At 45.1% G+C, this 25720-nt stretch overlaps 1 protein-coding gene across 5 annotated transcripts in view; it reads right to left on the bottom strand.

Annotated features, from left to right (window-relative positions):
* Positions 1–7188: 7188 nt before the first annotated feature.
* The window catches only part of SLC16A1 (solute carrier family 16 member 1), a 32247-nt gene continuing 13715 nt past the window's right edge, over positions 7189–25720 (bottom strand). For 4 of the 5 annotated variants that reach the window (XM_048826820.2, XM_048826818.2, XM_048826821.2 and 1 more), the window contains 4 exons: positions 19613–19870; positions 13002–13145; positions 11617–12489; positions 7189–10818 (listed from right to left, as the gene is read on the bottom strand). In XM_048826820.2, coding sequence (XP_048682777.1) covers positions 10523–10818; positions 11617–12489; positions 13002–13145; positions 19613–19829 — 1530 coding nt within the window. In that variant the 5' untranslated portion in view covers positions 19830–19870 and the 3' untranslated portion in view covers positions 7189–10522. Of the gene's footprint in view, positions 10819–11616; positions 12490–13001; positions 13146–19612; positions 19871–24545; positions 24629–25720 lie in introns of those variants that run through there. The other variant, XM_048826822.2, reaches the window with a different exon arrangement.

Genomic DNA, 25720 nt, shown 5'->3' with positions numbered 1-25720 from the left:
TAAATATTGCTTTTGCCACAGAGGCACTAGGAAACGGGCTTCATTGACCCTGTCTGAGGACGCAGTCTGGCAGTTTGCAGCTCCACTTCCTGGGGAACATAGTCACATGAGAGCCTGCCCCTGGGGGACAGGGTGAGGTCTGAGTGCATCATCACTGAAGGGAAAACTTGCCTCACTTCCTGCTGTGACGCGAATTCCCATGCAGGACATGACTATGTGATTTTTCAGTCAGACTCAGTTGAAAGCATCAAGCAGTTAATAGGTGGGAGAGGAAACCTTTTTTTAGCCACAGAAAAAGACCTTTCATCATGGGCTTTGCACTGGATCCTGCAGGGAAATCAGCACTGTGAAGTCAGTCATTTTCATGACAACAGACTATGATGTCATGTGCACATGATGCCCTCACTGCTAGATGTGGCAGGGAGGGGTGTGCAGGGAAAGGACGGGGTGGAGAGGCAGAGTCGCACAGGGCTGGGATCAGGAAAGACAAAGCCCTTGCTCCGCATGGACACTCAGTGGAATATCAGTGTCAGACCAGGGCCAGGGCTGTCTCTTTTCCTACAGATGTGTTCACTGCAACATGCATCCCAAGGGAAAAGCTGCCGTGTCCCAGGTCAGGGCACAAGAATCACTTGGGTTCCTGGTACTCTGACTGGATAGCCATCTGGCTGTCATCCGCTGCCCTGGGACCCTCATGGCCTGCCATTGTTTTAGGTTAGAATACTGCCAGGGCAACCCCACAGGTTTACCCGGCCCCCAATGCCCACCTGCCCTTTCAGATCCATTCAGCGCTGCCTTGGCTCAGCCAGCCCAATGCGTGACCCCCCCGCCCCATGCCCTCCAGATGTCTTTGGGGCCCTGCAGTTCCTCTCAAGAGCCGCAGGGCCACAGCACATTCCCCTGCCCTGAACATCTGTGCTGCACCTCCAAAGGCACTGGGCTGAGGGGGACATGGCTCTGGGGCTGGGTAGTTACAGGCCGGCTGAGAGGGGAGCTTAGCCACTGAGGCTGGGTTTCAGCATGTCTCTCTGTTTCCTGGGCCTTGTTTTTCCAAGTCACTGAGCTCTGGATAAGCGGTGTTTTCACCCTTCATGTCCCTGCGCTCCTCCATGGCACTCACTCTGGCATCTCCACAGAGGCATTTGGAATAGAAACGAGTGTTTGCAGAGCTGCAGACACAGCAGAGCTCCAATGCCCTGGAAAATCGGAACAAACTGCCCTGAACTCAGAGCTGGGGAGCAGGGCAGCAGGGAGGGATGCAGCTCCCCTCCTCCAGCCCACCACACGAATGAGCTCTGCTACTTGGGCTGAACCCATCTGTCTCGGACGTGGATTGCAGTGCGCTATGGAGGGTTTAGGCCATTTGACGGTGGCCTGAATGACTCGGTGTGGGCGAGCTCCAGGGATTGTGGGAGAAGAACAGGACTGGCACAAGGCAAGAGGCTGCCTTATACTGCAACCTGCCTCCGTCCCTGCTGGAATGGACCTGGGTGTGGGCACCATGCTCTGCAGGCAGGGCAGGAGAACCAGCTGCAGAGGCTGAGCCCGCACTGATAGCCAGGTGAGCTTAGCCAGGAATGGCCAGACTGGATCAACCTCGGGGGCCATTTAGCCCAGTATCCTGTCTCTGACAAAGGCAGTCGCTGCTTCAGAAAGAGAACCCCTGCAATGGGCAGATGTGGGATAATCAACCCCCAGGATGGTCTCCCTATGGTCTGTAATAGTTAGAGATTGGAAACCCTGAAGCAGGAAGTTTTATCTCCCTTCTAAAATTTCTTAGCATAAACTACTCTAGCTCTGGATAGTCTGGTTGTCCATTGATGTCCAGTCCCTCTGCGAAGCTTGCAAAGTTCTTGGCCTCAATGACAACTTGTGGCAGTGAATTCCAGTCTAGTTATACATCATGTGAAAAAGGATTTCCTTTGGTCAGCTTTGAATTTGCCACCTTCCAGTTGTTCTGGTGTTAGGAGACAGGGAAAACAGAAGCCTCTAGTCACCCTGTTCTAGATCACTCACTTTTATCATGTCCCCTCTAAGGCACCAGACCCTCTTTTCAATCTCTTGCAGGCTCCTTATCATTTCTGTTGCTTTTCTGTGGGCCCCCTTCTCTGTAACGCTAGCCTTATCTGTGCTGTGCTGCGCGTTGCAGCAGAGAGGGAAAGCAGCTTTCACCTCTCTTGACTTTTGCAGCTCTGTATCGTTTTATCACTAAGGCAGATTCATTGTACCAGCCTTGCTATGGCAGTGATAGTAGAAAATTGTTTTGCCCACACTGATGATAACTTGCTTCAAATAGAAGGTAGGAAAAAAGTGACCCGAAAGTAGGGTAAAACTGAAGCATGGCCATGTGCCCACTCCTGTTACCAGGTGTCTCAGGGTAATGTGGATAAGGCGTATAGGAACAAAGCCACCTGCCCAGCATCTGCAATTCCTCTGGGTGCTCGCGTGACTCCTCGCTGCTCTTTGCAAGAATGGCAAGCTGCAAGGCCATTTGTTTTATAGAGGAGCCATCAGTTTCCAGCTCATTTTATTACATAAATAAAGAGTCAGGTAAAAATCTAGTGGTGTAAAGTAAAATTGCTGCTTGTAAAATTAAAAATGTTCGGGTTTAATGAGTGGAGAAGGTTACTTTTGACTCAGCTGCCTTAACGGCTGCAGTGAGTTGGCATGTATTCTCCACCGCTGCAGCTGTACCGCGTGCTCTAGTACATGCCTTCAGGGTGTGAGAGAGCGGAGAGAAGAAACATTCCCCAGCCACACATCAGAGTCCTGTCCAGTGACTCCAGTGGGAACTGGCCTGGGAGATTCAGATTTAATCCCCAAAATTCTTTCCCATGCACCGAGAGAGAGAAGTTTAGTTGGGACTATTTATCAATTCCATTAAACTAGCCAGGAGACTGAATGTGTGTGTGTGTGTCTCTTGTGCACACACAATGTTGGTCCAACAAGGCCAAGTTTCCATCTAGCCACATACGGACAGCAAGCTGATGAGCTTTGGAAGGCCTTGCTTTAGAGACATTTTCTTGTCACAGCTCAGCTGTTAAAGCTAAATATATTCAGGACCTTCTCAGTGCTATGGAACAGGCTCTGATGCTTTAAAAAAGGACCATTTATTCATCTGAAGACAAGCTGCACCAGAGAGCATGCATTGCAATTATATCCAGCCAGACACAGTGGCAGCTTGTGTGAAGTGAAATAGGGCCCTGTCCACTTCCTCAAGATTGTGGTTCTCTCTCATGTTCCCCCCCCCCCCGTGGTGGCTGTGTCAGGTGACATCCGGAACATGCCACAGTGACTGGACTAATCTCAGGCTAACGTGTGGCCCCTATGGACGAGAGCTGACACATGCAGGAAAGGGGCAGCATAGGAACATGCATGTTGGACTAACTCACTCTGAGCTGCAGCAACAGACGTTCGCTCTCCTGTGCTGTTACACTAACACCGGTCACCTGGGCTCAGTGTATTAAGACATAATTGTACAGCGTCAGTCTTAGCCTGCAGCACAGCTGTCCCCCTGCCTCCAGTGCCAGGTGCATGCAGACTCAGCCTCACTCTGGCCGGGTTACCCTGTTGGGCTACTGTAGCCGTTTGCATGGCCGGACTTAGCCAGGCACTGGCAAGTCCGGCCTGCGCCCAGACGCTGCTAGTGCGTGGGCAGTTGCTTCAGAACACTTTGACCTGCCCTGCACAGAACCATTGTGAAAGCATTTCTGGCAGACGGCCCGGAAGAAGATTGGGAAAACAAACCATGCGGGAGTTAATTTCCAGCTACTTCTACAATTGTGCCTGCTATGAAGAGAATTTTTGTTTGCTACCGCCAGGCAAGAAGGAGGGGGAAAGCCTGAAAAAGCATTCCAAGGAAATCTCTAACAGCCTGCAAGGGCTTCTTCCTTTGGCCAAATGGGGGCTGGATGCATCTGGCTATTGAAAACTCACCCATGCTTGCCTCCAGTTGGCAGCAGCTAATTGCTTGGTCTAACTAGCTAGAAGCACTCTTTGGACAGCTCCCAAACATGTAGGATAATCAAGATTCTTCAGTCCGAGGTGTTACAAAAGCTTTTTTTAAAAAAAAAAAAAAAAAAAACAACCACCAATTTTCTCCCCACTGTCAGACCCTTCAAGCATAGGATAATACTGATTATGTTAAAATCCAGTGCATTAAATGAACATACAAATTAATGGCAAGTCAGAAAACTGGCCTGAATTCAACAAGGTGCCATTCAAAGACAACTGCAAAGTACTTCACTTAAGCAGGTAAAATCGAACGCACAACTGCACAATGGGGGATAACTGCCACGATGTTAGTACTGTGAAAAGGATGTGGTGGTTACAGTGGATCAGAAATTGAATGAGAGTCAGCAATGCGATGCAGGTGCAAAACAGGCTAATAATCTGGGGTGTATTAACAGGAGCATCATATGTAAGACATGGGGGGAATTGTCCTGCTCTACTTGGCACTGGTGAGGCCCCAGCTGGGGTCCTGTGTCCAGTTCTAGGTGCCAGATTTAAGGAAAAGTGGCTAAACTGGAGAGTCCACAGGAGAGCAACAACAACGATCAAAGGGTTAGAAAACCTGACCTGTGAAGAGAGAGTAAAAACTGGGCATGTTTAGTCTTAGGAAAAGGAGACTCCAGGGGGACTTGATAAATCTTCAGAACAGTCCTTAACATATTTGAAGAGGACAGGGATCAATTGTTCTCCATGCCCAGTAAATACAGGACAAGTAATGGGCTTACCCTGCAGCAAGGGAGATGTAGGTTAGCTATTAACTAGGAAAACACTTTCTAACTCAGGGGAGTTCAGCTCTGGACCAGGCTTCCAAGGGAGGCTGTGGAATCCCCCTCACAGAAGGGGTTTAAGAACAGGTTGCACAAACAGCTGTCAGGGATGGTCTAGAGTTACTTGGTCCTGCCTCAGTGCAGGGGGCTGGGAGCCTCTTAAGGTCCCTTCCAGCACCATATTTCTGATTCCATCCAGGTGTTTCTGCTAAGAGCAAAGTAGTCCGAGGTTCTGTTCTGCATTTGAGCTCGGAGGAGCGATCCCCAGCCCGGGCAGGCACACCCTCGCGAGCTCTGCTCCAGCTGGCATGCTACAAATAGCAGTGCAGCTCGGCCTAGGCCCCTGAATACGCACCCAGCTGGCCCCCCTGCGCACGTACTCGTGCGGCTAGCTGAGCTAGTCCAGCACCACTATTTCTATTGCGTGGAGGAATCGCACCTTCCTGACCTAGCCGAAGCGAAAGCGCAAGGCTGCCCGTCACAGTGAAGCAACATGGTGGACGATTTCACACCTCCCCCGTCTGCATACCTCACTGCACAAGTCCTAAAAACAAGTGGTTCCAGAAAGCCTCCGCTCCCCGCTCGGGCAGGAGAGCGCTGCCATGTCCCCAGCCACATGGGCCTGGAAGTGGAAGAGGTGGAGACACATGAAGAGATTTGACTGTTAGGGACCTTCGTGGCTTCTACCTCTTCCACCCCCCATCACCCAGGTTTAACCCGGGCATGCAGTCAAGGGAACTGAAGTTCGTTTATTATTATAAAAAAATTAAGTCCTGGGAAATCTTAAACCAAATACAACCCCCTCCAAACAAAGGGCCTAGAGGACAGTGGCAGGACTTTTCCTTGGCATGTTGCAGAAATGTGCCATCGCTGTTTTTCAGCTTACTGCAGGTCGAGTCACTGCTCATTGCCGCCGATTAGGACCATGAGCATAGGCCTGTCGCAGAGCAACAGCCAATCTCCATTTTCAAATGGTCAGATGGAGAATCCACACCACACTTGGAAAGTTGTTCCAATAGTCAATTACTCTCTTGGTTAAAAATTTACACCTTATTTCCACTCCGAATTTGTCCAGCTTCAGCTTGCAGCCCTGGGACCATGTTATCCTTTTCTCTGCTAGACTGAAGAGCCCATCATCAAATATTTGTTCCCAGTGTAGATACTTGTAGACTAATCGAGACACCTCTTAACCTTCTCTTTGTGAAGTGAAATAGACTCAGCATCTTGAGTCTACATGCATCTACACAGATTCCATCTTCAGCTAGTTTCTAGGCTAAAAATGTTTTAGGCCCGGATACAGCAAAGCCCTTAAGCAGGAGTAGCCCTATGGACTTTACAGGGACTTCTATTGTGCACAGGTGCTTTGCCTGACTAGGCCCAACTCACTGACTAGGTTACGGACATCTCGGTGGAAGAACACCTGGGAGAATGAGAACGCAGGGAGCAGAAGCCAGTGCTGGGAAATGGGAGCAGAGGTAGCAGCCTGGCCTTATCCCACAAGGAAGTCCAACAGCCCGATCGTTAGCTAAATATTAAATTTCCTGAGGTCTGGACAGTAAGTTTCTGTAAGAGGCTCTCCACCCCCATCTGCCAAGAGCTCCTTAAAAATCATGGGCTCCTTCTAGCTAGAAGTAGGTTTTCACTGTGCTAACCAGTGCACATTTGCTATCCCACCACGCAGTCCTAGGAGGCACGGCACTGTCGTTTTACCACTAGGTAAACCTAGGCAAGCTCCACCTCAAGCAGTGGGGTCACCTCATGGGAAGAGCTATGGTGCCTATTGTCCACTAGGATTCTACAGCGGGGTCGCTAACCTGCATTATCCCGTTTAAAACCCACCACCTCAGTCCCCAAAAGCTTTTTGGCAAAGACGACAACGCCTAAGAGGCTCTAGTACTCATGGCACTGTGTAAGATTAAAGATACAGAAAACACACTGCTTTGGCCGAGACTGCAAAAGGGCACAGTGCAGCCATGTCACAGCTCCTACAATCAAGAGAAAAGCACTGAAACCACAGCAAGCCCAGCCCCAGTCTCCAGTCAGGGGCAGCAACCAAGAGTTGTCACTATATGCCTGTTTAGTGATCCAGTTCTAGGTGTTCACATCACCGTGAGTGGCAACCTTGTGGAAAGCGTAAGGGACTGAATGGTCCCTGGCAGGCAATGCCCCATAAAACTAGTCCCTCTAGGTTATGGCTGAGACTCATTGGTGGGGAAGATTGTCCAGCTGGGGACAGAACCTAGTCTCCAGGGGTCAATGTGGTACCTCACTGATGTGACATTTTTAGGGTTTCCAATTTACCTGGCAAGACTCCATTGTGCAGTCAATGGAAGGACAAACCAAGTGCAAGAATATGTAGCAGCTGGTAATTTGTCTCCTCGTATATACGAGAACAGCAACCACACCTGCAGCTCTTTAAGGTTAGTTTATTGCAATGTGAACTATGACAGACATAAGAAATTTATAAACATACAATATCTTGGTTTTACAAGGTCACAGCTCAGTACAGTACAAGAAAATCTGTTTATACAAAATACTCTATTGGGTTTATAACGTTATTCTAGAGTATGAAAACACCCTGACCTGTTCCTTTTGTAGGTTTAGAATAGACTGAAATTAAACAACAAACAAAAACAACTCACTAAGTCAGCAGCCAAGGAAACAGGGCAGAGGACTTCACAGTTCATTATGTAATACTGTCTGGGGCGCCAAGTGACAGAGCAAAGGCCACCTGCTGTATGTTGTACATATGTAAAGTCTCAAAAAAAAATAGTTTCAACTTTATTCCTACTAGCCCTAGATCTGTATGAACTACCATCACTACTGTTTGTCTGGCATCTTATGTTGTGCAAACTCAGTTCTTCAGCAAAGTTATAGCTTAAAGTTTCTTTCTTCAATATGGAAATTGACCAGGTAAACCTAGGACAATGGAGAGAGGAAACGCTAATAGAACTATGGAACCAGATGAGGTTTAGTTTCATAAAAAAAACCCTATCCTTCAGCTGTCTGATTTAACATTTAGGTTTTTTGTTAAGAAATTTATATTTAGGCTTTTTCTTAAAACTTAAGTTATATATTTTAACAAGCCAAGACAGTATGAACGGCTTCTAAGGACTTGTCTACACTACAGGGAAAAGTTGATCTAAGCTACGCAATTTGAGTTACGTGAATAGCGTAACTCAAGTCAACATAGCTTAGATCTACTCACCACGGAGTCCACACTGCACTATGTCGACCCCACTCTTCTCGATCTGGTGGAGTACAGGAGTTGATGGGAGAGTGATCTGCGGTCAATTTAGCAGGTCTTCACAAGACCTGCTAAATCAACTGCTGATGCATTGATGGCCGCGCACTGGTAAGTGTAGACAAGCCCTAAAAACTCCTCTCTAAAACCAAGTAAGGCAGTGGCATCACTGTGTGCGGAGTCCCTGACCATCTGGGGCTACAAGCTACCCACATAGAAAAAACCTCTTTCTGCAGTTGAGGAGACTTCTTAATACTTTTAATTTTATTTTTTTTTTAAGGTGTGTGAACACACTCAGCCCTCAGTGGAGCTACAGAGTCAGTATCTGGAATGGAACACTTCCTTTAGTGTTTTTACTTTCCAATGAGCTTTCTGGATCTCAATTGTAAACTGAATTTGCATCAGAGTGTGTTGTACTCTCCAGACACACAGAGAACTACAAGTCTTTGTTTTTGTTCTGCTTTGACTTAATCTCACAAGAAATGCAGCTCAGATGATCCCCAACATGCTTCTCTGTGAAAGTGCTCATGGATTAGGTGAACTGCATTACATCACCACCTCTTACAGGCCAACCTGAAGAATCTGTAACTTCAAACATCCCACATGCTTCTCCCCTTAAAAACCTACCAAATACACACCAACTGGTACATCTCTAGAATGTGGCTATGAAACATACTAAAATATTTGACTAGGAAAAGAAAAAAAACAACATTTGATGGGTGAATTATACAAAAGTTTATTAGAGAAAAAAAACAAAAACCTATGCCTCTTACAGGATATCTGTTTAACATTCACTAAAACACAAGCACCAGGAGCCTACGGGTCACAGGCCATCTGCTTAACCCTCTTCACGCAAGTTGTGATATTTACCAGTGCTAAAAAAATAAATATGTACAAACAGAAGATATCCTCCCCTTCCCACTTTAAGGGTCTTTGATCTGAGCAGTTAGAAATTGCTTTAAATTCTCACTTAAACAGGAGCAAGTAGAGTTTTTTGAGGGGGCAGTTACGCAGCTTTAGCTATTTTACCTCATGGGCATATGAGAGTATTTGACTGTATCTGGCCCCATTTAGTGTGCAAAATAATAGGCCTCAGAGCACAGGACAATATGCCACGTACTCAAGACCACATCCATACCAGTAAGGGAGCCAGTCATGCTCTGAACACAGGACAGACTCCGAGAATATGTAACACAACTGATACCCTCTTGCTAAAAGCCAACTCCACTCCCACTGAAGTGAGTTGCATCCACCCTAGAAAACCAGCAAGCCTTTGCAACATCTTGTTTGGAACAGAGCTCCATGAAGAGTAGAATACTCTATTTTCCTGGAGGGGTGCACAATCTAAAGGAAGCTTCAGGACAGAGAAGCCACCTCTTAGGAAGCTCAGGGTCAGGGCTAGGGAAGAGGAAGGGACATAGTACTGGCCAACACTGGTAGAGATGCTGATTTCCTAAATGAAGCAGCAGTGGAAGACTTCCAGTTCCAAAGCCAAACTCAGTAATAGGATGGGAAAGATGGATGCACAGACCCGATATGTACCAGCATCAATTCCTTTAGTTCTGACTAAAGCAGGTTCCTAACTAAACAACTCAACTTTCTGCATTTGTACCCATTTGGTTTCATAGTGTTACTTTGAAGAGAGGCATCACAAAGAGAGTTTGGAAATTTCTTTGCCTAGGAAAAGTGGGATGATCTAACCCTGAATCCTTCCTGTATCAGCAAGTGTTCTTTATGAAAATGGGATGATCACAATAAAATGAGGATCCACCCCAAAAGGAGTGGAGTGAAGATAGTTATTTAAAAAAAGCCTTCCACTAATTTCAGTCATCAATTCCAACCCAAGTGTTCCATGAAAATTTAACTAAAGGGGGGAGGTTTAAAAAACTACAGTAGCTAAAAATGTTTTCAAGAGGTGCTAGAAAAGCCTACAAATAGAGCCAGGTTGTGTCTGTCATCCAAAGGAGTTTGGACTTTGTCATATTTTAAGACCACCCCTCCCACTAACCCACCTCAAAAATATCCCAACTTCCACTAAGAATCTGGCAGTTAAGAAGTATGTGAAGCAGTATTCATTTTAGACTCCCCATTGAAGCCAGTTGAGCCTCAAAATATCCAGTAGCCTTTTTTGTGGCTTTAAAAAAAGACATACCCTAAACAGATCACAAAAAACTTAACTAAAACATGGTTTACAGAGTGGTATTAAGGCTCTTCCAGAGTAGTCTAGAGGTGGAAACTTTAAGGCACCTATTAGTACATTCATGTTACTGTTAAAAAAGCCAGAATATAAAAAAGTTTCCCACCCACGTAAGAGGATATGGCACATTTAGCTGTTACCTCTGTTGAATCCAGATGGAAAAACAACTGAGAGCTTTGTTTAAAAATGAACACTTGGTTTATACACTTCTGATGACTGCTCACTACCAGCACAGCATTTTCCCCAGACACTATTTTAGAGGAACAGCACTTCCTCCAATCCTCCAGGATTAAAATCAGTCCCTCACATACGACTCTCCTCCTCTTTTATGCCATCTTCTGTGTTTTTCTGCGGCACATTAGCCACATCATTGTTTGCCTCTTTTTGTTTCTCAGCCTCTTTTTGTTTCTCGGCCTCATCAATATTGGTTTCCTCCTCTCTCCCTTTGTTTCTCAGCTTGTCCTCTGCCTTTTGTTCTTTCTCCAGCAGCCGGTAGTTGATGCCCATTCCCACAAACAGGTAGATCCCAGAGACGATCAAAATGATTCCACAGGACCAGTATGTGTATTTGTAGTCACCGTACATGTCATTGAGTTTACCTGATGGACCAGAGAGGACAATGCATTATGTGGCTGACCATCTCCCATTATACAGCAGGAATCACTCTAAGCTAACATGCATAAGCTCTCCCCAGATGTCTAACCCGTAATGTGTGTGCATGCACATGCACCTGGCCACAAGAACAATCTCTGCTTAAAAGCTCAGGTTTTTTAAAGCTTGACCTAAGTGTTGATCAAATGCAGTGCTGGTAAAATGGCAATGCACATGGCAGTAAGCTCTGATCAATGTCCACTTAAATTTTAAAAGCAAACCCACTAGGAAGAGGCTGTTCAGGTATGGTTTGGGTAGACCAAAAAGTCCAGCCATTTTCCAAAACTGTCTAGGAGTCCCCCAGAATTTCTAGAAAACCTGTTTTTCAGGTGACATTCTTTTTTGACCAGGGTATCCAAGCTGTCACTGTAGCTTCCTCTAGTCACATCTCCCCAAGGTTAAAAGCCAAAGTTTGCTTTGCTCTAGGGGAAAAACTCAAACTTTCCTTGGACCCTGAAATTTCATATAGAAAAAGAGTGTGGACGCTCTCCTTGCAGGAAGACCCTCCCTGCACTGGGATATAATCCACACACACTCTAGTATGTCTATAATCACTTGGCCATTCCTGTTGGGAAGAGCCCTCCCATGTGTGTTCTGGCTACACTCATGCCTTTCTGCACTTCTGTGCCTTCAATTCTCAGCCTTCCCAGCAAGTGCCCTTTGGGAAGGAGCAGCAGTTGTTCCCTCCCCACCTTGGTATTCTCACAGTACACAGGCACCCCAGGAGATACATAAAAATACTCTACCTAGGAGAGGTGGTCCCAGGAGCACAGGGCAGCATTCCACAATAGTCACCAACCCGACAGCACTGGAGAACCTCTGAGCCCCAACCAAATCCATCAATGTTTCAAACAAGACAGAGCTGAGCCAGCCAAAGGCAAATCCAAAGAACCCAGCATAGACGCAAAACCCAGCATAGGTGGTGGAGAAGGGTGCCAGGAGGTGGCACGCTCCATTATACACCACAGAGACAGCAAAGAAATATTGGATCCTCGGTCTAACCCACTTCGTGTTTGCCACCAGTCCCATGGAAGGCCTAGCCACCATGTCTACAAAGGCCAGAATGGAGAGCAGAAAGGCAGACGACTCATTACCAAACTCTTTACTCTTGCCATAATTGCTGAGGAAGACTAAGGGAGTAAACAGTCCAAAGAACATAATCACATTGCCGGACAGATAGAGCAAGAAGCCTCTGTGTGTAAACAGGGACAAATCCAAGAACTTGTTAATAGTCTGGTAAACTGTGAGCTTCTGCTTCTTCGTCTTTCCAGCAATAAGGTCCATACTGGCATCGCCAGCTCCTTCATCCGCTTTCACAGTGGACTTCCCAGCTTCCTGCAATACTTCTTTTGAGACCTCTTTCTTCAGCTGATCTGGCTTGGGGCCTATAGGTCGCATCAGAGATCCGGCTACACAGCAGTTCAGCAAAAGGCCACCAAGAATTAAAAAACTCCCCCTCCAGCCAAATATACTGAAGAAAAACTGGTTCAGGGGGGCCAGTGTAGACAAGAATACAGGGCTACCTGCCATAGCTAATCCATTGGCCAATGGACGTTTCTTATAGAAGTACTTGCCAATCATGGTCAAGGCTGGGTTCAAGTTAAATGCAAGCCCAAGACCTGGAAAATAAGAGAATACATACATGTGAGTTTAAAAATGAGAGATCTCTACACATCTGTAGATTATGGGATTAATGGATTGGGTACTGGGCTGAGTTCTTCTCATGTTATACTAAATTTAACTTGCACTGATCTCAGAAGTTATGTAGGGAGTAACTAATGGCAGGATTTGGCCAGTTACTGCAGATTCTCAGTGATATAGGAAGAAGGTACCAATTTTGCTAGTGAGCAAACTATTGGGGGTTTGTTTTTTAGAGCCAGAATTGAAGGAGTTCCAGGATACAAGAGATAATGAAGTTTACTAGTGTGAAATAAGTCTGATTTGAGATAAGATGGGGATGTCCAAGTACCAGAACACACATCCTTTGATACACACATCCTTCGCTGAGGAGGATTTCAGATTCAGAGCGTGTATAGATATATAGCAATTTATATACTGACTTAGGACAAGGCTAAGATGAACTTTTACGATTCTAACCCTAAACATGAGGAGTCATGAAAAGACCGCTCACCTCCCACAACCCCAACACAGAAGTAGAGCTCTTCCACAGTGTTACAGAAAGAGGCTGCAATCAAGCCACACCCGGACAGACAGCCCCCAGCAATCATTACTGGCCGACTGCCATACTTGTTCACCAGGATGCTGCTGATGGGACCTAGAAGAGATCAAAAGAGAGTTAACCAAAGGGGAGACATCTCTGGGTGGTATGCATGCACTACAAAGCAGATGGACACTAATAGGAGTGCACAGAGGTTTAGCTTCAGGAGTCCGTGAAAGCTGGGCATGGGTGATCAAGATGAGCATTAGCCATGGCTCTCCTGTCAAGAGGAGGGGGGTGGTATAGAAGCGCAGGAGAGCAAGGTGGATGACATAAGGCCATGTTGGGTTAAGTGCTCGGACATCTCACTCCAGAGCACCATGTTCCAGGCGGTTTAGAATCCAGACTGAAACAGTTCACAGTGGAACATCGCACTGGCTCCCCGTAAGAGCCTGTCTACTCTGCTTTTTGCAGAGCTTGAGAAAGTTTTTAAGTCCGTAGGGTTGCAGAGAGCCTCACAAATATGAATGGATACAGTTCTGCCTCCCCAAGTTTATAGAGACACAAGGGGACAGATTAGGCCCTGGTGTAACTCCAGGGAATTCAGTGGTGTTATACCACAGATTAATTTGTCCCAATAGCTTTGACACACAAGATCTGGTCCCACCCATCCCTTTGGAGTCAGTGTGGCCTAATGGATAAGGCACTAGGCTGGAACTCAGAACTCCTAGGATCTATTCCTGCCTCTGGCCAACTGGGTAACCTCGGATGAGTCACTTCCCCTTCCTTTGCCTCAGGTTCCCCATCTATAAAACAGTGATGGTACCATGCTGACCTCCTTTGGAAAGCACTGAGAGCTAATGATGTAAAGCCCTATATAGGAGCTAGTTATTTTTATTATTCTCTGAACCCTAATGCAAACTCTAGCTATTCTGGGCGTGGCTCTAACAACCCACCACACAAACACCCATGAATATGCTGCATGCAACAAGCTGGTCATTTTTTTCCCCTCAGGAGGGGGTCATGATGTACAGAACGGATATTTTCAAAAGCCTGTATGTTGGATAAGATTCTCTAGTAACTTTTAGATGTTGTTGGTACCAAAATATCAAGTGCATGTGGGGGCAGAAACAGGGAGATTTGAAGGGATTTTGTAAAATGCTTTAGTGAGTCAGAACAGAAAGAAGAACAGAGCTCAAGTGAGACTGGAGTTTAAATTGAGTCAATGTTGGGTTTTTTCGTGGTTTTAAAGTTTCACTTTGCTTCAGCCACAGAAGCCCGATGGAAACTTGAATGTTTGAGTCAAGCCATCCCACCACTGTGCCCCAGAGACCATAGTGTGATACCATGATTGGTTTTGTTAGATCCTGCTCCTTATTTTCCACTGGAATTCTACACATCAAAAGCCACAGTCACATGGAGATCTTGTCTGCATGCATGTTACCAATCTAGGAAAGGAAAAAGCAGGATGGTCCCCAAACTAACTGTTTTTTCCCCAAGTTTTCAAGAGTCATCAGTTGCTCTTTAAAGCCTTCGACCAACTGACATCTGACTCAGTCTGTGATGCTAGCTGTGACCACCTCCGCCAGACCAGCAGAGCTTCTGAAACATCAGCATGACTCATCCCCTGCACTAGTTAGTCGCACTAGCGCAGAGTACTATCTTTCTCTACAGCAGTGTGAAATGTGCTCGTGTGTGTCCGAGGAGAAACCTTTTAAACTTGTACATACTCTACTCCTCTGGCTTGGAGGGCAGCACAAGAAAAATCCCCCCCCCCCTTTATACCCAAAGAAAATAGTAACATGAACTTTCATTATAGCTATCCAGGAAAAGAAGTGACGGGCAGAGAAGTGGGGATGCAGAGCAGTTGTAAAGAAACTTTCCCACAGCTACTTGGAAACAAGAGAGCTTGTGTTTATTTGTGCTGCATGTGATGCTGTCCACTCTTTAGGGATATTTCTGTCCTGAAGATCAGACTGCAGTTTTCCAAACTGGGTTATGTGGGTCTATCCTGTTTTCAACCATCCAAAATTTGATCTATCGTTTATCTTGTGGTAAAACCTAAGGGAGTCAGCCAGATCGGGGCCCTACTATGCCAGGAACTCTGAAATGTAGGAACCATCCCTGCCCCCAAAGGGCTTACAGCTCAGGCGTAATATGAGGAGGAAACACAGAATCGGGTGGTAGAGCACAGATGGGTAACAAAAACAACAGGATGTTTAGCACAGACTAGCTGTGTGCTGAATGCACAACCAGGGAGTAGCCACAGCTCCAAAGCCCCTCCAGCAGAAATATTTCATGTGCAGGGGAGGGATTTTTGTTCATTTGTTATTTTAATTACTCTTCCAATGTTTGAGAAGTCAGATTGCTGTGTGCACCCACAGTTTAAAATGCTTCATTACAAGAAACCCTAATCCAAAGTAAACAGTGATCAGATACAGTAGTGCATGCTCTACAGACACTAAAATGTAATTAAATAAACTGAATGAGCACCCATTGAACATTAACAGATCTGGTTTCACTATTAACAGACAGCAAGGTCAACGTGTTATTCCTGGCTACTCAGATGTGGTTTGACTATTTCACCTCTTGTTGAGCAGAACCTAGAAAATGTTTGAAGAGAGTCCAGTGGCTGTGTCAGCAGCCTGGCTTCCTACCTGGAGCCAAGGCACTCAGAAATCCTAGCGGTATTCCAAATGGCCTATGCCCTCCATCACACGCAGGGCCCGTGCAGGTACTTCCCAGCAGGCACAGAGTGCTGTACAGTTCCCGTAAGGAACCTCTGCAACTGAGCCAAGGCCCCATGCAAATCCGTAAGGACTGACTCTTCCTTTTCACATCCGCAGCACTGCATCTGGAGGCTGGGACGCTCCCTCCCTCACCCACCCACCCACTGTGTAGAGACACACCAGGAGTTTAGCAAAGTTTGAAAGATTTGCACATTGAACATGAAACCACTCCCTGATGTTCCTGGAGCAGATCCTAAGGACAGCACTGCAACATACCAGGGAATAGTAGGACTGAAGGCCTGCTAATATATTGTCAGGGAGCAGTATGTTAAGCTTGGCTTCATGACATTAGCTCTTACTGTGGCAAAAAGCAACGTTCATATCAAGTTGGGCCCAAAATTTAGGCTTCATAAAAAACCCAAAACTGCTCAGGGCAAGAGCCAGATCCAAAGTGCTCTGTTCTGGATGAGACACTTGGCAGTGCTTAAGTATCCTCACAATGGGGAAGGGGATCTTTGGTTTTGATTAAACAAAAGCTCAAAGATTGTGGTAGCACTGTAGCACATACACCTTTGAAACTGGCCACAAACTTAACAAAATACTGACTAGTCTATTTTCAGTGTGGAGAAAAGACAGCAAGAAGCAAAATTAAAATCTGTTTTTTCCTAATTTTAGGAGTAACTGAGACAAGGTCATTTCAAATTATTAACTTGTGTCCCTTTAACTCACTTGTACCAAAATCAAAAGCAACAACTACAAACCAGCACCTGAACTCAAGTGCCCTCCCCAGCATAGGCCCAATTATCCTCTGACCATTAAGATAATGCTTCATTACAAGAAACCCTAATCCAAAGTAAACAGTGATCAGATACAGTAGTGCATGATACAGTACACCATACAGTACAGATACAGTAGACCATTAACTTCAGATGAGTCACAACAGTGTCAAACTAGCAAGAGTTCAGAATTAGGCCTTGCTTTGCTGCTGCCCATTCGCCTCTTATTCTGGGGAGAGCTAGACCAAGTCCATGTCACTTGGTCAATCTGGCAGCTTTCACCAGAATAAAGCATCCTTTCGACACCATGAAGAAAACTGAGTTCCTTCAAGAATGTGCTTTTCAGGATCCAAATGAGTCTGGGAGTAACAGACCATGCATTGTGGCTGCTCAACAAAGGCTCAGCCAAGCAGAGTTTAGTATTCTCTCTGCAGATTTGTGAAAAAGCATGCAGAGCAATAGTACAGTCTGTCTGGGGTGGGGGTGGCAGGAGGATGAGGAGCTGCCTTTGCAAACATCACACACACACAGAACTTCCTCCAAAGATATATTCAGAAGCAGATATTGTATGCAAAGCACCCCTGCTTCCTGGAATGAGAGTTAGTCAGACATCCTAAGGTTACAAGAAAAGAGTTACTTGGGGAAAGAGGGTGGGACTGATGTCACATCTGGTGACTAACGCTTAACTCTAGGCAACACAGTTTATTATTTACTTAATTATCTCTTTACAAGCTCTTGGCCCATACTGTAAAAAGCTGTGGAAAGCCTGAAAGCAGTAATGCAGTCCTTGTGTGTACTTGTGCCACCCCTAAGTGAAACACCAAAGCTATTACAGAGGAGCATTCCTGCTCTGGAAAATTCTAGATAGTTTCAAACTTGGGCCATAGCACAAAACAGCACTTAGGTCACGTACACATCAACAAACCAGTTTGCAGGACCAGGCACGAGTGAGCTGTTGGGATTTTAAGACTTCTGCAGCTGTCATTGTGAAGGAGCTCCCCTAATACCTGGCAACTGAGAGAGGGAGGCAAATCACTTTAGAAAAAGATTAATAAGTGTTTCTCATTCCAAGAGCAGGTGACTGGTTCCGTCTTGCCATGTCCCTGTTAGCCATTACTGATCCTTCTGCATACAGGCTCCCAAGAGCGTTCAGGAGAACACGTTCACAGGACCACTAGAGACGGACAGGGAATGGCCTAGATCAGGTCCCACAAAGTCAGTTACAGTTTACAAGCTTGTTATAACATGGAGGCAGGGAAATGTGCCGGCTGCCTCACTTGCTGAGCTAGGACAAAGCAGGGACTGTTCCCCCATGGAAAAGCCTCATGCCCAGCTCCTGCCGGTAGCTGCTTTTGATGCACAAATGCAAATATGCGTCAGGCGGTTTGCCAGTTTGGGACAGCGGCAGCACGACAATCACCAATACTCAGAGCTGCCTCAAGGGTGGACACTATGGCTGTCACAGTGGGAGCTTCTTTTAGCCACGTAGTTTACCACGCACATTCACAGGCTGCTACAGAATACTGAGGAAGTGAGGACGGTGGTAAGAACCCACCTTCCCCATGTAATCAGAAGTTACCTATTTAAGGAAAGTAATGTAAGATTGGAGGTGGTCTGGAGTCTTGCCCCCATCAGTCCAAACCCCCAAGATGTGGCAGAGGGGGGCTTCACCAGCATTTTAAAAAAAAAAAAAGTTGCTGTTTGCCTTGTCCAATTGTTTTCCTATACTTTTGGTCCCTGCTGCCATCTTTCTGCTGTTAAAAGGGGAGTTTGAGACAATCCTTTTGGCTAGGTTTGCAAAATGCCCTTGCTAAAGTTAGCCCAGGACCAGGACTCGCTCTGACCAGGTCAGATTTCTCAGCACTACAAGTGAGAAACACACTGAAAAGAAAGAAAATAAAGGAAGAGCAGCTGTGTTGTTAGTGTTCGGGCCAGATCCTCAGCTGGAACAAATTCACAGATCAGTCCAAAAGGGAACACTGATAGTCGAGTCTGACCTCCTATAGAGCACAGGACATAGAACCTCCCCAAATTCTTGTTTGAACTAGAGCCTCTCTTAGAAAAATATCCAGTCTTGATTTAAAAGTTGTCAGTAGATTACAGCCCCTTGGTAAATTGTTCCAATGGTTAACTATCCTAATTATTAAACATTTGAGCCTTATCACCAATCTGAATTTGCCTAGCTTTGGCTTCCCGCCATACCTTTGTCTGCTAGACTGAAGAGACCATTATCAAATATCTGTTCCTCACGTAGGTACTTACCGACTGAGCAAGTCAATCCTTAACCCTCTCTTTGTTAAGTTAAATAGATTGAGCTCCTTGAGTCTATCACTGTAAGGCAGGTTTTCCAGTCTTTTAATCATTCTCATGCCCTTTCTCTGAACCCTGTCCAGTTAAACATCCTTCTTATACAGTGAACATCAGACCTGGACAGACTATTCCTGTAGGGGGTCACACTGGTGCCAAAGAAAGAGGTAAAATAACCTCCCTACTCCTACTCAAGATTCCCATTTATACATCCCAGGATCACATTAGCGCTTTCGGCCAGAGTGGTGCTCTGGGAGCTGATGTTCCAATATTATCCACCATGACCCCCAAATCCTCGTCTGCATTCTTTGTTCCTAGATCTATCACTTTACCTTTGGCCACACCACAGTGCATACTTCTATTGATTTGCTGGGTATAGAATCAGCTCTGCAAGCTGTAATTTCTTTCATCTATGACGACTCTCTGTAGGGACTCCTGCATTCACCATAGCTTCGTATGCCAGCCTTCCAGAAGATGTTAGAAGCAGACAAAATGTCACAGGTACATTCTAACAAGGGCAAGTGCAGAATTACGCAAGTCCTAATTCCTTGGAAAGATTTTACTTATAGCTTTGCAGAGGAGCAGGACAGATTAACCTCATTTTCACACTTTGGGCATTAAATAAAGTTTACGCCAAACTTTTCCAAACAAACCAGTTTAGAAAATTTCACCCAAATGGGAAACAGTCAGTCCCTATTCGTGTTTTGGAGAAAGGCAATACAATAGGAGACCATTAAATCACCTCCCTGTTGTCTCTCGTCTGCTTGCTTACCTCCTGCGTACATAACAGCCAGCATGATGGAGGAGATCCAGGAGACTTTGCTGCTAGATGCATCGAAGATGACCTCAATCTCTTTGAAAAACACAGTAATGGATTTGGGAAATGCATAGGAGAAGCCAATGGAGATGAAGGCTCCGATGACCACAGCCCATCCCCATCCTCCTTCTGGTGGGGTGTATCCCTGAGGGCCTCCAATTGCTGGCGGCATCTTGAGTGAAGTTGGTGGTGATTAAGCTGGGTTTCAAAGATCTGCAGAGAACACAAGACATCAGCACTTAGTAAAGAATACAACAGCATTTTACTCTAGAGTCTTTAGGAAGAAGCAGGTCCCTGGAGCTGTCCAACTGTCGCCCTTCTTGGCTTCCCCTAACACACAGAAGAATTCCCCATCAGTGATGGATCAGAAATAGATGCAACACTCACGTGAAACTCAGAAGTTGTTTAAGGGCGTTAGAATGGGGGCAAGGAGGTTACCTGAGAGATTCAACAAGGATCAAGACCACCACCCATTTAAAATAATAAAAGGCAATATTTTCAAGAGCGATTAACAATTCCAGGTGCCTTGATTTTTGAGATTCCCAACCGGCAACATCTTGAACAGAGCAGATTTTTAGAGGGTGGGTGCTCAGCATTTTCAGAAATTCAGGCTCCTGAAAGGTGTCAAGACAGTCAATCAAAAGATGCTTTTGAAGGGCTTTGCCTTAAGATATTTATAAGCAGTGAATTAAAAGCATAGATAACCCTTTGAAAGCTGAAAATAGAAGGCAGCTTCCTTGCCAACTACAGATCAGTCACACAGGTTTATTGTGGGGTTGGTCAGCAGTGCTGAGTTATTGGCAGCATTGAAAGTCTTGCTCCTGGAAAGTGCAGGGGTTGCGCATGCTGTTCAGTTATTGTAGAACCATGGGATTTTGCAAGGAACGTACTGTACAAACACAATCATGCACTGTCATTTATTTTTTAAAATACTGTTATGTGGATTTTTTCAAATTAACTATTTTGGGCCTCCAACCTGGCTAGTATCCACTTCCTCTTCTAAGCTTTAACATTCACAGAGCCATTATCAGTTCACTATCTATCACAGTGAGGGGGAAGACAAGATATATTCCTGCAAAAGTAGGGCAGCACAGGAAATGCAGACTAGCCTTGGGAGGTACCGATCTTACCACAGAGAAGGACAGTGTTAGAGCAGTGGTCAGGGCAAATTAAAAAGTGACTGGAGTGTGAAATAATTTGGGAAGCTGGTTTCGTTTTCTATAGGAAGTTAATATATGCTGGCTAGCATCCATATATTATGCTGATAATACCACTTGCAATACACATTCTAAGCATTTGAAGTATTAATGTAGCAGTTATATAGCCCAGATTGCCCTGTACCTTTGTTATAATCCTGTACACTTATGCTTAGTATCCCATAACACTTTGCATTAGCTAAAGTAAGTCTTGGCTTGAGTAGATAGGAAAACTGTCAGTATCAGGACAGATGTCTTCATAGCAACAGGAAAGGAGTCACCCATGCAAATCTAAGAGGTGCCTTCATGCCCCTTAGTACCAGGAATCTATGAGCTCAGAACAAAAATAAGGGAGCATCATGACCTGGAATGCATGGGTTCAGAACAAAAGATAAAGGGGTACACCATGATACCAGAAACAAACAAGATAGATAGTTGATTAATTAAATCCAGTTTCAAATGACATATGCAGTACCTTTTACTGGTAAACAAGTAGGGTGTACAGGGATGGATTTAGAGATGTAACTTTGGAGAGCACACCTTCTGCATAAGGGGAATATCACGGCACAGGACTGCTCTTTGGAAATTGGGTATCATACAGAACCTTCTTCCTGTACCATATTAATAAACCTGACTGACATTGATTATTTGGTCTCTTGCGTATATTTCATAACAAAATACCACCACAAAGTACAGCCAAACAACCACCCCTAGTGCCCTTACTAAAAGGAAATTGCTTTAGAAGTTAGTGCTGGACTCTCCCCTTATATCCAAAGAGTCAGATTTTAATACCATCAAAAGGGGGGATGGCAGGTGGAAGTGGGAAGAGACAGGAGAAATAATATCAAATGACTAAAATGTGCCTCTCAGAGAAGAAACAGACGTCTCTCCTTGAGCTAGGTACCATGTCAATGCTTCTATTCTGCTTGTGCGTGAAGCAATCTCTGAAGGTCACTAAATGCAGCTAAACTTAGCAATGACTGATAACAATGGAAAGTTTCAATAGGTGCCTACATGCTTGCCACAGAATTCATAGGGCTTGAATTCTTGTCTGCTTTGATGCAGCTCATGTTGCAACTTCACTATCAGGCCATCCCATTACATATAATTCAGGGTGCTTTAAAGTCTAATTTCACAGGCTGAAACCACCAAAGGTTTCCTGCAAGATTTTCCAGTTAGTCTTTGGCAGTTTCTAGGCATTTGGTTCATCCTTCCCAATTTCTCCTCTCTGGCCCACTCCTTAAATACAATTCTGCTACTCCATCACCCCCTCTGTTGGGCCCTGGGGTGGAAAGCAGCGCTGCTGTCTTATGCTCAGGATTTTCATCACAAATCTCATGCTATTCGTTGGTTTCGGTAAAGCCCAGCTCCTGGAATCATGTAGTTACAAAGTATATCAACTTTCATTTTTAAAGTAGTACATTTCTAGCCAGCCTGGTTGCAGAGAAAAGCTTGAATGCATGAAGCAAATTTATGCCAAAGGCTCAGAAACAGCAGACAAATACAGAGGCTAGAATGTATTTTTTTTAGTCTCATGTTATTTTAGGGCGAGGGTCATAGTTTTTCAATGCTTATGGCTGGCCACACTGAGTAAAATTACACTCATACCAACAAGAAAAGGAGGACTTGTGGCACCTTAGAGACTAACCAATTTATTTGAGCATAAGCTTTTGTGAGCTACAGCTCACTTCATCGGATGCAACCTTGATTGTTATCTCAAACTGAACTGACTTGGGACTTCACTGTGCAGCCATAACACTACAATGTGTAGTTGTAAGATAGTTTCCATTATGAGCCCAAGAAAGTCAAAGAAAAATAGCATTTAGACACATTTCTGTATCTCCAAACAGACTGAAGATCCCTAAAGTTCTCCCTTGGTCTTTTGTCACGGTAAGCATTGCTAAAGGAGGAAGAGCTGCTCACAAACAGATTGCAGGGAGGACGTCATGCGGAAGGTAGAGCTCCATGCTGTAGGATGGACATAGCTATTTCATATTATGAAATGGCCTTGTTTTGACTGAATGCCTCTCACCACAAGCAGCAGTTGAAACAAAGATCATGCACAAGAGCGAGTGCTGAACATTTGTGCTGACTGCAACAATGCAGGGAGAGGATGGAAGAACTTGAAAGGAGCAGATGAGCCAAGGACAAATGCTGTTTGTTTATACATTCGCAAGTGCTATTGACATGCTTAGCTGCAGTTATACTGACATTTCAAAACAGCACCCAATACCTTCAGACCCAGGATACAGAGCAAGACAATTAGAGCACCCCAGACAGGAACCACAATCTAACCAGCCTGCCCCTTCAAACAACAGCTTTGCTACATACAACATAGCAGGCATTCCTACATGCACATGGGACCTGCTAAGGATTTACAGTGTAATCTTGTGAGCACTTATCTCCCCACCCCACAGCAAGACAGGCTCTTGAAAGTCACCATGGAGGAAATGCAGAAGCATGTGCAGCTTTAAGCAGGAAACAGAAGCTTCCTTAAAAATCAGGTAATTGTCAGTTGGCCCATGAGTCTCAGCACAGTTACTGCACCTGAGTTGTTGCAAACCCAAAACGCAGAACAACTATATCAGTGATAACAGAACGCTCTGTAAAGAAGGCATCTCAGGGCTGGGAAGCTCTTCCAGGACCCCATAAGCATGGCCTGGCAGGATAGCATATGGAGATTAATCCTACTCTGGCAAACTGCATCTTGTATTAACTTCGTGAGGAGAGGGTTCCAGGTATTCTGCTGCTGCAGAATTTGGCACAGCATCTACCCCTTGCTGAGCAATTGTGCTCCACAATCTAGATGTTAAATGAAAAGATGGAAAGAATTTCTCGTCTGTAGTTAGCGATTTTTCAAGGTTGACTGGATATAAACAGACATAGCACTGTCTTCCTGAACCTGTGAGCAGCCTGAAACAATGGCTCCAAGAGGGGCAAATGGCCCTATTTGTAGCAATGCATTCATTCAATGGTAACTGTGAATATTAATTCACATATGACTATGGGCTTTTCTCCACTTACGGGTAGATCAAGGCTGCAACCATCAATCCATCAGGGGGTTCAATTTAGTGGGTCTAGTGAAGACCCGCTAAATCGACCGCAGATTGCTCTCCTTGTTACGGTGGAGTAGTAGAGTCAATAGAAGAGTAAGGGGAATTGACGGGAGAGCGTATCCCATCGACATAGCATAGGGTGGACCCTGTGGCAAGTAGATCTAAACTACGTTGACTTGAGTTACGCTACTAACATAACTCAAATTGCGTAGGTTAGATCGACTTTCTCTTGTAGTGTAGACCTGCCCTCATTTAGGATGAGCATCCAGCTAGTGTGCTTATTCCACTGTCCTACACTGCCTTGATACCCGCCAGAGTGCCAAAAGTCTCAACTTCCTTTTCCCCGGTGGCCAAAACCTCCAGCTTCACCTCCAGTGGCTCCTACAACATCATCAATATGAGTCATATCAAGAACTGAAAGTGCAGGGACAATGCAATATAGACTAAATTTCACCTAAAGATAGAAGAGACCACTATACAGAAGATATTGTTCATTTTCATACACGATCAATTAAAAAACTTTTATTTAATCTAAATGAAGCTGATGCAGAATTGGCAGCCTGAAGCATCAGAAACCCTGCTGCAGAATTTCATTCCATCCACCTGCAGATTACAAGGGACCTTGGGTCTACTCACCCCAGCTGAGAAGTACCTCGGGAACACTAGCCAGGACTCCTGAAGATCAAGAAACCTTCTGCTGATCACGCCAAGTACCATGAACGGTGATCTCATGGAAGTGTAATCTGGATCAAAACAGGTGGCTTCTGACTACCTCACCTCCAAATACTAGTTCATGTTCAGGCATTTGTGCCTTGAACCAGCATACAGCAGCAGCAAGAGGAAACAAAGCATTGGAGACTGTTTTAATTAAACCTTTAAAACTCGTTTAGTCTCTGTTTGACACCGTCACCACTCATTTCTTTTTTGCTAGAAACATATTTAGACAGCTTTTTGGCCAACACATGACCATCACGAGCAGAACCAAGTCACACTGTAGCTCTGACAAAAGAATCATTTACAACGTATTCCCCCTAAATAAACCCCATTAGTTTAACTATGCTCCCAAGCCCAAAAGGAGTGTTTCTTCTCATTATGTCAGGTGACTGCAGCTTCCATTGAGCTCACTCAATACAGAGAGAAAGTCACATAAATTGGAGCTTTAATGCAGATTAAAGCACACAGGCATTTGAGAAAGAGCTCAGGATTTACAGATTCATGGCCCACTTCTCCAGCAAAATGAGATGCTACACACTGGCTAGCAACTGACATGTGCTATTCAGACTAAATACTCACGTGGCTGACAAGACATGCTTACAACCAGAGTGGAGATCAGAGAGGGTAGGAGAAGGCCCTGTGCAGGGTAAGACACAAATGTCTAGAAACCACATCTTAGGCCATTTTCACTCTCAATACCAAAAGCAGATAGTCTACCATAAGGATTGTTAGCTTTTTCTGTACAATTTAACTCTTTCAATAGCATCTAAACAAATGTATGATTTAAGAAGTTAACGTCACTTTCCAGAGGAGATAGTTGGAAACTAGTGCATGCAATCTCCTACTTTTAGAGTCATATTGAGCGTTCATAAGGATCAATGAACTTCCCCTTTCAGCTGCTGTTATACCAAAATTCTGGACTAGTCCAGTGCAACATTTGAGGACGAGGCTACGAAGAGATCAATCTTTCACCCACTCCAGGAAAACTAAGTTGACTGATCTTACTCAGACTTGGATTCGTTTGCCCTTTCCCAGCAACCCTCTCCCCTTCCCAGCACAGACTAAGATTGCATCATTTGATAAGCAACAGAAATCTC

Source organism: Caretta caretta, chromosome 21, assembly GCF_965140235.1.
Source record: "Caretta caretta isolate rCarCar2 chromosome 21, rCarCar1.hap1, whole genome shotgun sequence".
NCBI lineage: Eukaryota > Metazoa > Chordata > Testudines > Cheloniidae > Caretta > Caretta caretta.
Note: the sequence above shows the minus strand (reverse complement) of the source record. Positions and strands in the feature narration are given on the sequence as shown.